The 17,187-nt window shown below is 50.8% G+C and overlaps 1 protein-coding gene across 1 annotated transcript in view; it reads right to left on the reverse strand.

Annotated features, from left to right (window-relative positions):
- Positions 1–416: 416 nt before the first annotated feature.
- The window catches only part of LOC149860062 (uncharacterized), a 30,330-nt gene continuing 13,559 nt past the window's right edge, over positions 417–17,187 (reverse strand). The window contains exons 3-4 of the mRNA XM_090058731.1: positions 6,016–6,079; positions 417–5,119 (exon numbers count right to left, since the gene is read on the reverse strand). Of these exons, the coding sequence (XP_089914857.1) occupies positions 4,944–5,119; positions 6,016–6,079 (240 nt within the window). The 3' untranslated portion in view covers positions 417–4,943. The remainder of the gene's footprint in view (positions 5,120–6,015; positions 6,080–17,187) is intronic.

The raw sequence follows: 17,187 nt of genomic DNA on the forward strand, positions 1-17,187 counted from the left end.
AGAGATTTTATTTTGAATCTGGTTCACCTTTAGATCTTTGGAAGTACATCTGTGGTAATATTTCAGCAGGTGTTGTTTTGGAAGCTTTTTAGGATACCATGTTCTCAGATTATTTCAGTTCATTTTCGCAAAACAAATGACAGAACTGTGAATCTTCTAATGCCTGAAACCAGACTAATACAAGAGAAGGAGACTAAATCTTGTTATGGTGGAGATTGGTCTTGAGACCTTCGAGTTTCTTTTTATTTTTTTCAGGAATGTAAAAGTGCACCAGTCTATTGATATATTTAGCTATCTGATTTTGTCAGACCACATTTTGGTCCTGTTAGTTTCCTGGGATTGCATCCCATTTTTTTTTCATATTTCAGACTCTGATCAAATAGAAACAAAATTACATACCAAAAGGTTTTATTTTATATTGAAGATTTATAGTTGTTGCTTTTTCTTGTTGTCATAAAGCAAGAGTTGACAAATAGCAGACAAATGCTAGATGACATTTAAACTAAACTTTCATTTACATTGGCAACATCATTGTGTTTATTTTTGGTGGAATGACTTTTTGATGTGTAAAGGCTCTAGATGTTTCCTGATTAAGATATACTTCTGAGTGAATAACACTTTAAATGATGAATAAATAGATGTTGGAAACAATGGAGCCAAAGATCTAGCCATTTCTCATAAGCTCCTGTTATGTATTGCAGGAAATATACACTTGAATCATAAGACTTGGAAAAAATGTTCTTTATCCTAGTTATTGCTCAAAGGACTATCCCTCATCATGGCCACATGACTTATTAGTTATGCAAAATGACAGGACTAAGTCTCCTTGTTTTCACCTGGCTGTGTAAATAAGTTTCTTCCTCAGAGAGAAAAACCATTGGTTTTAAAAGGCAAAACAGTTATTTTGAGCAGCATATGTGAGCCCTCCTGGTGTTTTTAAATGCTTTAATCTTAAACCAATTGATCATTCATTTTCCACGTCTTTTGGGAAATATTGCTAACCAGCTCCCAACATGTGGTTCCATGTCCTGACCCAACTGTGACTTTCAAGATGTCTGTTAGGAAAGTAATACAAAAGCGCACGCATACTGCAGTAGTGAAGTAATCCCAACCTACTGGTCTCAGTTCATTTCAGGAATGTCAGCCTTCAAGTAGAATAAGATATAGCATAACTTTGATATGGGAAGACATTTTACTTAAGCATTCTTATTTATTTAGGGTAGATCAAAAAAGAACAGGTAATCTGTATACCAGGTCTATTTGGTTTCCAAGGCCACAGTTCCTTGGTGGAGTGCAAGAACTTCAGAAATTGGCCTGACTTGTTTTTTCTTATGACTGTGAGATTTCACAGGTTTAACAGCGGTGTTGAACGTCATTGCTCATGCTGCCTTTTGGAAGAATAGCTTGGTTGGGAGAGGAAAAGCTGTGAAAGTAATTAGATTTAAAAGGATAGGTTGCACCTGGAGATCTGGTCTATCTGCCAGGTTGTGAGGGAATACAGCAGAAGGATAGTGCTATTCCTTCTCTTGAACATTGACCTAACCAGGGTTCCTGATTGGCCATCGGTGGGCACACCTACAAGAGATGTTTACTGTGGAGTAGACTAATTAGCTCTGCAGTAAATGTCTCATGTCTACACACGTGGCCCTATTAAGGTGCAGAAAACTAATTAACTCCACAGCAGGGTAGTACTTGTATACTATCCTGTAGTACTTACAAGCAGTAAGTAAATACAAGTACTATCCTGCTCTCAGACCTATCCTTATAAATACAAGTACTATTCTGCTGCAGATTTTTTTACTCCACAGCGCCGTATGTGAAGACACTGACACGGCTGGCTGGGGCATGAGGGGGCTTCCCCTTGTGCGCCAGCCAGCCCCTCTGCAGCACGATGAGTTGGGTCAGAGCAGCTGATAGCTGACACCCAAGGCCCTCTGCCAGCTGGGGCTGCTCTGACCTGGCTCAATGTGTTGCAGTCCCAGGCACATGTGTAAACACAGTGGGAGCAATAAACTCCAGTGTAATAAGTGCCAGAGTTTATTGCGTCACCTTAATAAGCACCTTAATTAAGCATAGCTTAATAGGCACCTTGATAAGCCCAGTGTGTTTTAAGAGTATCCTCCTACTACACATTATACCAGCTAGAGTGGTCCCCCTCTGGGCTACTGCACTGTCTGACAATCACAGAAGCATGTTGCATGCAACTTCCGTCCCCTTCCTACCCTCCTGGTCCTTACTCCCTATTGCTGACCACTGGAGGAAGTCTAGGCATCTGAGCATTGTTTAGGTAGCCCCTGTTGCCACCAAACAGAGCCCATCAGAGGTGTGTATACCAGAAACAGAACTTAATTAATAATCTCCCAAAAAACCCCTATGGCTAGCAAATAAAGGATACCACAGTACAGATAATGGGTGACAAGAATATATCTAGATAGACTTCTGTGGGCTAATACTTACCAATTTTAATAGAAATAAAGGAGTCTTCAAACTTAGAATCACCCAACCCTAAAATATCAATTCCCAACAGTGGCATAAGCAGTCCAGTTGGCTCCCGGGGCAAACCCTGCTGGCAGGGATGACACAGTTTTGAGAGTGGGGGGACCACGTGGCTTCCGAGAGTTGGGAAGCAGGGGCGTGGGTTCTGAAAGTGGTGGTGGGGAGGGCACGGGTGCAGGTGCTGGGCGTGGGGCACACGTACAGATTGTGAGAGCGCGGTGGGGCACCGGGCAGGGAACACGGGTTCTGAGATCAGGGGGGTAAGGAGACAGCAGCTATCCAGGCTGACCTCTGCCCGCTCCGGCTCTGTTGTTCTTAAAGCAACAGCAGCCAGGAACAGTTTCAGAGCTCCCTGCGTGGCAGTGCAACTTGGGTGTGGACTCCATGGACATGAGGGATGATTCTCCCCCTAGCTTGGAGAGTACCAGCAACTGTACACGACTGACTCCTAACAGGGAAGTCTTAGACTTAGGTCTAAGAGACACTGCGTCTTCAACGCAGTATCTGCAGATGGGAACCTCAAGAAAAGGTGCAAGAGGAACACCTCCTTAGGCATTGAAGCCTTTTTAGTCCCTTCCCCAATGAAGGCTTACAAAATTACTGCTCAAAAACAATACCAACATGGTCAGAAAGGATATGCCCTTATGCCATTGTGGTCAGACTGGAACTTGCAGTCCTTAACCACTAATCACGAGCTAGGTGTCCTCGCCTTTCCCCTACTTACTGTCCTCTCACATGTGAGTCGGTTCCTTACATATTATTTCCCCTCCCTTGATTTACGCTAACTTAGCCTAACTTCAGCCTAAAAACCATTGGAGGCCTACTGAAACAGTTACAAAGCTAAAAGGCTTCAAACATGTAGAAAAGGACTACTCTATGCCTGGGAGAAAGCAGATGGTATAGAGCAGCAGTGGGCAAAATATGGCCTGCAGGCCGAATCTGGCCCACCAGGGGATTTTGTCCAGCCCACAGCAGGTCCCTCAGTGCCGCCTGGCCCAGGCATGGAGGCAGCCTGGGCCATGGCACATGTGGCCAGGCCTGCTACCCCCAGGCACACAGCAGAGCTGGTCCAGCGCAACAGCTGGACGTGCTTCCTGGCAGCCTGGTGACAATGGTTCCTTCTAGCTGCTGTCATCAGCTGTGGCCCTACTGCCTGGGCACCCCAGCCCATCTGCTCCACACCCACTGCCAGGGTCAGGACCCGCACAGGCAAAGCACACTGAGCCAGGCAGTTGGGACAGGGCCATGAGCGGGTGAGAAGGACAGGCAGACAGGGCTGGGATCATAGGGCGGGTTGGTGTGGTGGTGACAGCGTGAGGCCAGGTCCCAGGGCAGGGCCATGATCCACTCACCGCACGTCCCTGCAATGGGCAATGGTTCTGCAGGCATCAGCATGTGGGAAGCCATGGGCCCCAGCCCCATGCTGTCATCACCCCGCAATCCTGGACTCAGCCCCACCTGCCCATCCCACTCCCAGGCACAGCTCCCTGCCACCCTCAGCACCCATGTGCCTGGCCAAGCACACCCTACTCACACAGGTCCCAGCTGATCTTCATGGAAACCCTGGGATTGTGGGGTGGTGATAGCAGAGGGCTGGGGCCTGGGGCAGAGCCATTATCTGCTCCCCACAAGCCCCTGCCCATGGAACAAGCACCCGTCAAAGGAGATCCCAGCCCTGACTGCCCATCCCCCTTCCAGATGCCACTCCCCACCCAACTGCAGTCCCATCCCAGCTGGCTGGCCCCATGCAAAGCAGAGCCACCTAGGGAGCTTTGGTGAGCTGGTGTGGCAGGGGAGGTGGGTGCTGACCTGGTGTGGGAGAGAGCGGGGGGGTGGCGAGGAGGATGGGTGCTGACCCAGCCCGTGACAGCTCACCAAAGCTCCCTAAGTGGCCCTCTGACCCAAATAATTGCCCAGCCCTGGTATAGAGGCTTTGCTCCCTTTACGCCTCCTGTGGATTCCCCCAATGCCCTATTTGATCGCTTAGGGCAGCTGCCAATAAACTTTGATGCAGCATAACAATGGAAGATAAGTGAGCTCAGGGGCCAGCATCTGGTCCAAGGTTATTAACTCCTGGTAATAAATCGAGATCTTCCATAAGCCACAAAGTGTCTTGGTTATACCAAGCAGTAGTTTTCTTGTAGAAATGAGATGAAAACTAGATGCCATCAGAGAAGGCAGTGTTCCTGTCCCAAAATCCTAGTCCCAGCTGCCAGGCCTACCCTAGGGAAGGATCTCATCAGAAATGAAGATGTAGAGTTTTATAAGCTAGGCATACCAAAAGAGAATTAAAAAAAATTCCCCAGTAATCATAAGAGTTCCTCAGAGCGTGATTCATGATATTACCAGGAATCAGTAGCAATACGTGTAAAAAAGATGGTAGCTCAGTATTACTCGGTGTATATAGAGTTGTGTGATCCATACATTTCAAGCACTGTGTTAATGATTCATTTAGTTCCAGAAACTAGTTGACTCACTGAAGCAGGGCTCTGGTGGTCCCAGTGACTAGTCGAAAGACTCTGCTTGCCAACAATTCCACCGTGACACATCCGGCATGAAGGAACATTTCTGAGCCTATTCCTATAAAGCCTCTGCGCTTCTGATGTGAAGTCGCTTGAGATTGCTGCAATTGAAAGGGGGAAACGAGGAAAGAGACCATATCACGCAGCAGTGGCATAACATGCGGAGTTGGCACCTGGAGCAAACCCTGTGGAGAGGTGGGGGGACAAGATGGGTTTCCAGGAGTGGGAAGGGGAGCTGGCGGGGGGTGCAGCAATCTTACCCAGACTGGGGACTCCTAAACAGTCCCCTGCTGCCCACCCTGGCTTTTGTTTTTAAAGAGGCAGCATCAGTATCTGGGGACATGGCTGGGATGGGGTTTCGGGTTAATTCCAGCGCCTCTCCTAACTTGGCACCCAGGACAGGTGCCCCTCTTACCCACTCCTAGTTCTGCTACTGGCTTGCAAACTGATCATCACAGAACAGCAGAATAAATTATCTGCTCTAGCCCCAACTGACATTGATTTGCAGTGTGAAATCTAAACAAGCCTTCTGTGTATGTCTTTCCATATCTATAAAGAAATGATTAATAATACTCATTTACCTTCTTAGAAGGAGTCTTTTTAAAATAGCAAGGGACAGACATTCAAAAAGCCTGACCCTGAATTGATTAAATCTTTGCAGGTTAGTCTAACCTGCAGAGATTGAATGGATTTGCAAGTGGATAGATATTCACTTTTAATACTGGAAAAGTGGCTTAGGTTAGAAGCCTGGGGGGGGGGGGGGGCAGGCACTAAAGCAGCCCTCCCTTCTCTTCCACAGGGAAGCTGAGCTGGAGCGGGGTGGGGGGTGGCCAGGCCCCGGCAGGCCTGAGTATTACTGAGGAGGGGTTTAAACCCCCACCTTGGTCTGCAGGGTTTGGAGGGTGGGAGAAGAGGAAGTGTGGCCAGATGGGGGCATGGCCAGACCCCTGTGGTGGGGGAGGAGGAGGAGGAGAGCCCTGTCTGCCGCAGCACCTACCTGACAGCTGGGAGTAATCCAGGCACACAGCTCCACTGCCTGGCCCCGGAGCAGGACTCTTCCCCTAGAGGTGCAGGAGTACATCAGTCCATATCATATTGGTACCAATAAAAGGAAAATTTACATTAATCAGCGATCAGCTTTTTTTTGGCTCATGTGGCCAAAAATGTTGCTGATAAATACCATATGCACATGCACAGCCGCAGTAAGCATGCGGCCAGCCCAGCAGCTCAAAGAGCAGCATCTGGCTGGTCAGTTTGCTGGGGGGGGAAGGGGTGGGGGGAGGAAAGGAGCTTGGGGGGCATATTGAGGCCCTTACAGTGAGGGAGGGAGTGGGCTGGGGTTGGGGCAGGGGCAGGCATTACTCAGCTGGGGTGGGGCAGAGAGGAAGAACAGGATGGAGCTGCATGGCTCCTCTGGGAGGCATGGGGGAGGGCACATCCTGCCCCTCTGTGCACCCTGGGGGAACAATGGGGGTTGTATGCTCCCTGGATCTTTGCGTGAGGCTGCTGCTGTGGCCTGGGGCTGGGAGTGGCATTAGGCTCTTCCTGGCAGGGTGCCCTGGGTCAGGGCTGCACTCAAGGCAGGTGGTGGTGCCACTGAGAGGGGTGCTATGTGGCGGGGGCTATGGCTAATTCTAGGGTGTCTGTAGCCCATTCCAGAGCCCTCTTCCACCCCAGTGCTGCTGCTGCCTGTCCCAAGCACAGCCCAGGCCCAGGAAGAACCCAACACCACCCCCCAGCCTGAGCTCGCAGCAGCAGCCTGCCCTTTCCCTGCACTCAGATGTGGGGGGCACATGCCCCCCATGGCTTCCCAGGGGATACACATAGCAGCAGGAACTCTCCCCCCCAAGCCCCCTGGATGAGCTGCATGGCTCCATCCGAGGACCCACCCTGACCCGGCTGAGCAGTACCTGCCTCTGTCCCAGCCCCACTCCCTCCCTCACCACAGAAGCTTCAATCTGAACCCACGCCCCTTCCCAACAGATTTGCCAGCTGGATGCTGCTCTCCAAGCTGCCGGGCTGCATTTTGGCAATCAGATCAGTATTGACCAATATGGCTTAGCCCCCACCTGGGTCCGCCCCGCCATGCAGCTGCCTCGGCAAAGGCTGAGCAGGACCATCCTGAGCCATGGGGGTGGGGCCCTCCTCAATGGCTTTAGCTCAGTGACAGCTGCTCCCCATACCCAGGCCAGGCTGGGCCAGGCAGTGCTGCACAGAGCCCCCACCACACAGCCTGTGGTGGCAAGGGGAGGGGAAGGAGGAGGGGAAAGAGTCCCTCCAGCACCACACAGAGCCCCCCTCCCTGCCCCACAGTGGCAGGGGTGAGAAGGAAGAGGGAGAAGAGTTCCCCTCCAGGGCCTGGCAGCACCCACAGAGCTGCCTCCCTGCCCTGTGGTGGCAGGAGGAAAGTGGGAGGCTGCTCCACTCCAGCTGTAGTCCCACAGTGGGAGAAGGGGGACATTATCTCCCTCCCTGCTCCCTTAGCCTTAACAGAGCCATGCTGAGATGGCTGCGGTCCCTGCCAGTAGGACAGGAAAGGGAGGAGGGGAATAAACCCCCTCTGTGCTTGCATTTCCTGGAGCACCCTGACAGAGCCTGCTGCCCCCCCTTCCCTTCACTGCTCCAGCAGTGGGGGCAGCGGTGTGGCCAGGTGCTGTCTGGGTATGGCCCTGTTAAGGTGAAGGAGGCAGGGAGGGAGGGAGGAGATTAATTCCTCCCTCTGTCCCTTCTGCCCCCGGGGACTACAGCTGGGGTCTACCAGTCCCAGCCACCAACTCTGGCTCTGATGCTTGTGCACAGACAGGCAGACCCCAGCTGGGGGCGTGGGGGGAGGACAGGAAGGAGGGAAGAATTGACCCTTTCCCTGCCTACTTTGCCTTAACGGGGCCCTGCCAGGATGCGGCTGGACATGTCCCTGCCCCTGCGTCAGGCTAGATAGCAGAGGAGTGGGGCCAGCCCTTCTCTCTGGAGCAGAGAGCATAGCCTAGGCCAGGGCTACAGAGCATGCTTGTATGCTGGAGGACTCTGGTTTAACTGAAACCAGGAAGAGGTCTGGCACAGAAGTTGCCTAAATCGGTTTGACCCAAATCAGTTAAGTCTGCTATACTACATTCAACCAGGTTTATCTTAAACTAGTTTCAGCCAATTTGAAACTTGTCAATGTGCACTGAACTTATAGTCTGTTACAGGTTTAAATCAGTTTCTGATCACTTAAACCGGTTTATGTGTAACTTCTGTCCCTGGCCAATATGTTTTAGCAGGTCTTTCAAGAGACAGAATGCTACCTAGATGCCAAGTCTGAGCAGGGTTGGATTAACCCTTTAGTGGGCCCTAGGCAAACAAACTCATGGGCTCTAGGCTGGTTGAGACCCCCTCCCCATCCCCTGCCATCCATGGGGAGCATGGCTGAAAGCCACTGCTAGGAAGCAGCAGCAAGGCCAGTGGAGAGGAGGGGAGGGGAAGGGAGGCAGACAGGGCCATTCGCACAGAGGAAAGGACCACCTCCCAGCCCCCCAGCTCCAGGCCCTAGGCATGTGCCTAGTTTGCCTAGGCATTAATCTGGCCCTGAGTCTGAGCTATGGGCTAAATACCAGTTGTGTGAAAAAGCACCGTGTATACTGCTGAAGGTGACTTCAGGACAGTTTCTCGCTCCTTGCCTGCCCTTTTTATAGATGGCCCATCCACACAAAGTTGGTCAAAAGCTGGCATAACCTCCTGGCTGTGGATCTCCCTGGCAGAGAAGAATCCCCAGACATAGGTACTGCACATCTCAGGGGAACTGGCTCTGTACAACAAACTGCATCAGCCCAGAAAAGCCTCTGGGACTGTTGTAGCTGGGCCCATGCTGATCTCCAGCCAGCCCCAGAATCTAGATGGGAGATGGATACAAGGCTGTGGAAAGCTCCTACATGCACAGACAACTGCAGTATGTATCTGACCCCCTTCACTGTAGTAGAAGCTTGTCTCTGGCGTGCTCTCACCCGTGCTTCCTTTTACCCCACTCTGCAGTAATGTGATATTCCCCAGATACTCACCTGGCTAATGCTATATCTCATCCAGATGGATTGGCAAGATGTGAAAATAAATTATCTTTCTCTGGCCATAGAAAAGTTTCAATTTGATTTCACTACAGCTGGTACCATGCTATAGATTTTTAAAAGCAGAACAGCACATTTTAATCACCGTGGAGCACTGGTCACAAGCTGACAGCACAAGGTGGGGAATGTATTTGTATTCTCTTGGCTTTAGTGTCTAACTCTCACTTGTTTTCACAGGTTGAGCTTTGTTCTTGCTGGAGCAGATCCTGAAGTGAGCTTTGCTATAGGTGTGTGTAGGTTATGCTGATTAGACTCATGACCAGGGATCTGGGTTTTCCGTTTCCCACAGAAAAACAGAGTAAACCATGATTTTACCTGTAACCGGAGGCAGACACGGATTTCTCGTTTTACCAGAGAAACCTGCGGATTTTGCCTTTTTCCAGTGAGCTCGCTGCAGGCTGGCATGGACGTGCACATGGCCCCAGGCAGCCTGAGAGCAGCTCCTGCAGGTAAGTGGGGGAGAGAGGGGGATTGAGGCTCCTGTAGGGAAGGAGCTGGGCAGAGCTGGGGCTGCTGCCGGGTCAGGCAGTGCTTGGGGCCCGAGGCCGCAATGCCCAGCTGCAGGGCCCCAGCAGGGAGCAGGCCAGGGTTGCAGGTGGCTCATCCTGGGGAAGGGGAGGGCCAGCTCCCCGCTGCTGTGTGCACTTCTGGGGGACCTGCACCCCCCAGATCTAGCACGGGGCAGGCACAGGCTGCAGGCGTGGGCTCCCGCCCTGCTTCCCTCCTTCAGCGCTTCTGCAGCCCAGCGGGTGCGACCCAGTGTGGCAGGGAAGAGCAGAGCCATGCAGAGAAGCTGCTTGCTGCTGTGAGCTCCGCACTGCCCTCGTGACACACTTTCTGCACGCGGGAGCAGTAGGAACAGCAGCTCAGGGTTGCACCCCTCAAAGCAGCGGCACGCACAGGAGGCATGTCACTAGGGCAGCATGCAGCTCACAGAGGCGAGCAGCTTTTCCATGCAGCTCTACTTTTCCCTCCCACGCTGGGAGGCCCTGGGGGAGGGCAGCAGTGCGGGAGGCCAGGTCTGCAGCCTGCACCTGCTCTGCATACAGATCTGGGCAGCACAGGCCCCCCCTGCCCCCTGGGAGTGTGCGCGGTGGCAGGAAGCTGCCCACCCTGGAGCCTGCAGCGGGCAGTAGGTGGGAGCGGGGCAGGGGGCTGCAGACCCAGGTCCATAGTCCTGGTGGCTGGGGGAGGAGGGACTGTGGGTGGGGGGCAAGGTGACAGGGGCTGGGGGGCGGGGATGAGAGGCACAGGGAGGGCCAGGAGGCTGTGGGTGGGGAGTCAGGGGCACCAGCTGTGGGGGGCCTTTAATTTTAATCACAGATTTTTTATTAGAGAATTTTCAATTTTTATTGGAGAATTTGCAGTCTTCTATCAGGGAAAACCAGGATCCCTGCTCATGACTAAAGCCCTTGTTCTAGCACTGCAGTTCGCAGGACAATGAAAAAAGCACTTGTGTCAGGAGTATCCTGAAAGGCAAGTGGCTCCATGGTTAAACGATGTGTTAAATATGTATGTGTGTAACAGGTGTAGTTAGCTGCCTTAGTCTGAAGTCTAATAGAAAGCAAGGTAGGTTTGCACCTTATTGACTGACAAAGCACCTGATGAAGTGAGCATGGCATCATGAAAGCTTGTGCTATATGTACAGATCTATAAAGTGTATATCTGCCCTGCCTTCTGTGTGTAATATATATCTTCACCCTAGGGTTCTACAGGAACTGGCCGAGGTCATTGCGGGACCCCTGGCGCGGCTCTGTGAGCACTCGTGGTGCTCTGGCGAGGTGCCGGAGGACTGGAAGAGGGCCAATGTGGTCCCTATCTTCAAAAAGGGAAAAAAAGAGGACCCGGGAAATTACAGGCCAGTTAGTCTTACCTCAATCCCGGGTAAGCTCTTTGAAAAAATTATCCTGGCACACATCCAGGAGGGCCTTGCGGGGGAATGCATGCTCAGGGGCAACCAACATGGGTTCATCAGTGGCAGGTCTTGTCAGACCAACCTGGTGGCCTTTTACGATCAGGTCACCAAATCATTAGACGCAGGGGTTGCTGTGGATGTAGTCTTTCTGGACTTCCGGAAGGCTTTCGACACTGTCTCTCACCCTGTCCTCATCAAAAAGCTGGGAGACTGTGGTGTCGATGCCCACACGGTCAAATGGCTCGCCAACTGGTTAGAGGGCCGCACCCAGAGGGTGGTAGTGGATGGGTTCTTCTCGACCTGGAAGGACGTGGGCAGTGGGGTTCCACAGGGCTCGGTCCTCGGGCCCGCGCTGTTCAACATCTTCATCAGTGACTTGGATGACGGGGTAGAAAGCACCCTGTTCAAGTTTGCTGATGACACTAAGATGTGGAGGGATGTGGGTGCACTAGAAGGGTGCAATAGGCTACAAGCTGACCTTGACGGGTTGCAACGGTGGGCGGATGAGAATAGGATGGGGTTTAACACTGATAAGTGCAAGGTGTTGCACATGGGGAGGAAGAACCGGCACCACACTTACAGGTTGGGGAACTCCCCTCTTGCCAGCACGGAGACGGAAAAGGATCTTGGAGTCTTCATTGACTCCACAATGAACATGGGCCGGCAGTGTGGGGAGGCAGTCAAGAAGGCCAACCGTACCCTGTCATGCATCCACAGATGCATCTCGAGCAGGTCCAGGGAGGTGATCCTCCCCCTCTATGCGGCACTGGTCAGGCCGCAGCTGGAGTACTGCGTCCAGTTCTGGGCGCCGCACTTCAAGAGGGACGTGGACGATATGGAAAGAGTCCAGAGGAGGGCCACTCGCATGATCAGGGGTCAGCAGGGCAGGCCTTATGAGGAGAGGCTACGGGACCTGAACCTGTTTAGCCTCCACAAGAGAAGGTTAAGGGGGGACCTTGTGGCCTGCTACAAACTGGTCAGGGGGGATCAGCGGGTATTGGGGGAGTCCCTGTTCCCCCGTGCGCTGCCAGGAGTGACCAGGAATAACGGTCACAAGCTGGCGGAGGGTAAGTTTAGATTAGATATTAGGAGGCGCTACTTCACAGTCAGGGCGGCTAGGGCCTGGAACCGGCTTCCAGGGGAAGTGGTGCAGGCTCCTAGCCTGGGGATTTTTAAAAGGAAGTTAGATAAGCACCTTGCCGGGGTCATCTGACCCCGGTGCTCTTTCCTGCCAAGGCAGGGGGTCGGACTAGATGATCTACCTAGGTCCCTTCCGACTCTAGCTACTATGATACTATGATACCCTGCCTAAGGCTAACGTGCAGCATGGAGTTTCATTACACTTTATAGCTAAAAGGTAAATAAACACAGCTTGCACCAGCCCCGGCTGCTGGGTCCTTTCAGAGCACATCACAATTTTGGGTCCAACAGTTGAACAAGATGGGGGATGTGTGTGTGCGCGTGGTGGGGAGGTGTTCCCCAGGCACTGTCTAAGGGGAGGGATGCCAGAAGGACAGCAAAGGGATGCCTCACCTTCCTGTCCCTTGCTCCACCTGCACGGCAGGGCTCCAGGAAGCAGCTGGCACAGGCAACGGGCAGAATGGAGCACAAGAGCATCAGTCCTGTACAATAGCAATGAAGTTTGCTATTGCTGGGGGGAGAACTGACCCCTATTGTTCCTGCTGAAAGCAGTCTCTTTTTTTTGCCCTCCCAACATGGGCATTGGCAGCAAAGCAATGGGGTGAAAGTTTGCCCCGCACCAGCCACAAACTCCGCTGCCACTCTAGGGAACTACAATTCCCAGCACACGTTGTATGCCATGACACACACTGCAGCCATGCCTCTGCCCACTGCCCCATGCTGAAGCCAGGAGTGGGGAAGGGTGAGAGAGACCTGCCCTGGGCACAGTCTTTAGACATTACACCCTACAGCAGGCCAGGATGTTTTTGACATGGTGGATCCCAGTTTGACATCTCTGGGTTCTCCTGCTGAGGCATATATAGACTTTTACATACCTAATCATGCTAATATTGTGTGGCACCCTTAAAAAGATCTCATGGCATGCCAGGGTGCTGCATGACCCCAGTTTAGAGTCACTCCCATAAACTGGTAAGGCATAGGTAAATATCCTTCTGGCATTCCCCTACGGCACTGTGCAATGCCATTAGTTGTAGGGGTTTCCACATTGCTTTGCCCTTTACAGGAGGCTGGCCCTCTGCTGGTCCGGCTGACTGGGAGCAAATTTGCTCCCAGTCGCTGTCTATATATACACTACTGCACATTAGCTACTGAGTGCGTCTACACAAAATGTTATATCACTGTAGTGACAAGCTATGTTGCCATAGCTTGTTGCTATTGGAATATAACATTGGTGAGCACGAACCATGATGCTGACCTGTGCAGTGTCCAGACTGTGCAGTAATACTGGTTACTGTACAGTCATTTAGCACTTGTGCTTAAGCACTTGTGCTGAATGACTGTGCAGTAACAACGTCCAGTGTAGATGTACCCTATGCACAGTATGCACAGTGAATACAGGTAGTAGCTTTACTGTGCATTAGCCTATTTTACTGCACAGTGGCTCAGAGTATGGTTACATAGTCTACCACGCAGTGGAGCAGATTAGTCTACTGCACAGTAAAGCGTCTTGTGTAGACGGGCCCCCTATGTTCTATTTTCTAGCAAAGAACATTTCAACTCCCCTCCGTGTCCTTTCTCACACCTCAGATTGTGCAAAGAGGTCTCTGGAAGACCTTGGGTAGACTTAGAGAACTACCACTGAACAGCATCATCTGGCATGGTTTCTTTCAACAGCAGGGCAGTGGATCCCATGGCCCAGGAAGCCCAGTCCCTTCTAGCTGTGTGTCTATCTCACTTAACAGCTCTGGAAAAAACTAAAATATGCCTTAAGACCAGGTACTGACATTACACTTTTACTGGTATAAGTGATCGGAAATTAGTCTATACCTGTAACAGAACAGAAGTTCAGTGCACATAGACTGCTTTAAAAGTGGCAGAATCCAGTCTAAGATGGGCATGGATTGATGTGCACTCAAAACTTCACTGATTTAGGTTAGACTGATTTTATCAAATATCTGTACCAGATCCCGTATCAATTCATGTTTGGTCATTGTCCGCCGGCATCCTAGGCTCCTTTGCTAACCTTCCTCTTGCAATGGTGGTGTTCTCCTGGGCTCGGTGTCAGGTCTGTATACATTATGGGATGTTTCATGACGGGGCTTGTGCAGGGACGCAGACATCTCCCTTCCCCCCTCTCCCTGCAGCTGATAGATGCCTGTGGCTGACAGATGACACCAGAAGGAGAAGGGTATGCTTGCATATGCCCAGCAGCCAATCAGGGGCAGTCTGGGCACTCAGCTGCACTCGGCAGTCTCGGCAGCCTGGGGAGCCAGCAGGGCATGCTGGGAGGTGTGCAAGAGCACCCTGAACCAGCTGGTCTCAGCCAGTGCAAGCAGCCTGCATGCCACACCACCCTCGCCAAAGGGCCGAGTATGTTCTGTTTGCTACCAATCTAACATATACAAAAAACCACATAACTTGGATGGATTCTGCCTCAGGCTTTTTGAATGTCTGTACTTAGCCTTAGTGCATGGAAGACAAACTTCCCCTTAACGCTAACTATGGAGAAGAACACCTCCTTAAGGAACAATAACCTGGTCGATTCATTTTCTTCCGAGAGCTTCTGCAACATACTATACCCCATATTATACCTCTTTACACCTCTTGATGTATCCACTTTACTCTCTTCTGTTCATTCACTGTTTCATTCTCTTGCTTATCTGTGCTCTTCTTTACTTTCTTCCTACTTCTGGTAACTTTGCTTAACTTCCAGGCATCATACTATCAATATAAGTAACTCATTAAGTAGCAATAACAAGCACAAACCCCATAGTATGGTAGGTAAGCCTCTTATCTGTTTTGTTGATTGTTGGTTGACTTTTGCTTAAGCACATGGCATTTCTAATGGTTATATTGTGTGGTCCTTTTTAATTGGTTCATAATCAACTGCTGCAGCTGCACACGTTTTCATCATTTTAAAATAAAGTATAAAGAACACCTCCTTATTTGTGAAATTCTTATTTTGTTAAACGCTTTTAAACTTTAACCTTACATTTGATTTCTAGGCTTTACAACTTGTTTCTATTAACAATGTAAAAATTGTTTTTTAAAGTAGCCATTTAAACTCTTCTAATTATATTGGCTAACCATTTTAATTGATAACACATACCTAGTACGTAGGGTGGGGGGAGGTGATGGAGCTGAGCCAGCCTTCTCTCCAAAGGAGAGGTGGGGAAAGGGAGGCAGGTCAGGGTGATGGGCTGGCAGTGGGAGTGCCATTTTTGACCCCGTGTGCTCTCATCCTGTGGCAGAGTAGGCACTGGATGAGCAGGACGTAGTGGCTCAGTGGCTGGTCCCAGCCTGACTCGCAGGACGGCAATCTGCATGGGGTGACTCCTGCCAGGCTCCCCACAACCTCCCCCCACCACAAAACCTCCTCTCTTCCTTGGCCACTGCAGGAGGGCAGGGAACCCCCTCCCCCCCACTCCTGCTTCAGCCCATCCCTGGCCCCCACCGCTGGCTCTTCACTCGCCCCTGCCCCGCAAGCAGTGAGGAGTGGGGCACTCTGAGTTTGCTAGAGGCACTGGCAGCAAAAGGCAGCCGCAGAAGAGCAAACACGAGTGAGATCCCCCCGGGGTGGCAGGCAGCAGCAGGGGGTATTCAATGTGTGTGTGTGTCTGCCAGGGGCAACACCGCCCTGGCTGGGGCAGAGGAAGGTGGCTGATGCATGGCCGCTGCACTAGCTCCTGCCCAGAAGTAGCCAGCACCCACTCTGCTTGCCACATGGTGAGACACGCACAGGTGGTAAGTGGCGCTCCTGCTCTACCTCCCCTTCCCCGTCTCTTCTTCTCCAGGGAGAAGGCCAACTCCACTCAGCTCCACTGCATCCTGTCCCCTCCCCAGCCCCAGGACTTTGATTTATGTGGCATGATCTGCTGATGGAAGGGGCAGGCCCATGCAGGTGGGCTGGGCTGGGCTGGGCTGCCTTGGGGAAGGGTAGTCTGGAAAAGTAGTACAGGTAAACCACATGATAATTCACACAGCAACATAGTCTGTTTTAAACTTTAACTGTAATGCATGAATGGTATAAATATAATTATGAATAAAAATGTGCATTTAAGAAAGATTCTTTCCTCCCTTTAATTGAATTGGCTTGATTTGGTATTGAAATACTGTTTTAACAGGGTTGTGCTAAAATGAATTTTGCTATAATTCTGTAGACCTCTTAAGAAGATCATCACCTCTGAGCTCTAAATGTTACATCCTTTCTACTGAACATATGTAGCACTCAAGCCAATGCCGCTTTCTGCTGTGTACCGGATAAAGGCCATGTAGCAAATTCAGTTCCGTAATAACTTTTCCTGAAAGTTTTCTAAATGATCATTTTTTCTACTTTGAACCTACCTTGGTCCCCAAACCATATCTGGGACTCAAAATAATTGGCGAGGCTTTCAGGTGACTTGTTCTCAGCTTTTTTTTTTTATTTAACATTCTTTTTCTATCCTTCTACAGGTTTTTTCCTTAATTTTTCTTGCTCTGTACAACAAAAAGAAAAATAGGAAATCTGTACTTACCTATTTCTTTTCTTCTATCTGTGTAGAAACAAGAAAACTTGCATTGAGATCTCCACACCCTATTTCAATCCAAAACAGCTGAGGTCTTACTCTATCAGCTGTGGGGTATCGCTTGGAAGACTGACACTGACTTACTTGCTTTGAAATAAACTCTCGCATAGGTTTTTAGATAAGCTGCTGTTGCTCAGTCCAGTCTCTGCAGCATTTCCTTTATCATTTTGAAACAGAGCAATTTTGGTTGGGGTAGAAATGGTTAACACCAAGTGCTCTAGAAAAGGCGATATACTCAGCACCTGACCTCAACACCTGTACACCTGAGGCAGGAATTGTGGAGGGCCCCCATTCCGGTTAGCCACCCAGTAAATCCTGGCCATGGACCAAGGTACTGGAAACAGGCTTATTACTGGGGTTACTATGACTCTTCGTGAGACACTTGCTGTTATGTGGCCGGAGAGGAGGTGGGATTCTGCCCATTCTGGGATTGGAGTACTGCAAAGACATTT

The sequence above is a fragment of the Crocodylus siamensis genome, chromosome 7, assembly GCF_052110815.1.
Source record: "Crocodylus siamensis isolate JL-2025a chromosome 7, ASM5211081v1, whole genome shotgun sequence".
Taxonomy (NCBI): Eukaryota; Metazoa; Chordata; order Crocodylia; family Crocodylidae; genus Crocodylus; species Crocodylus siamensis.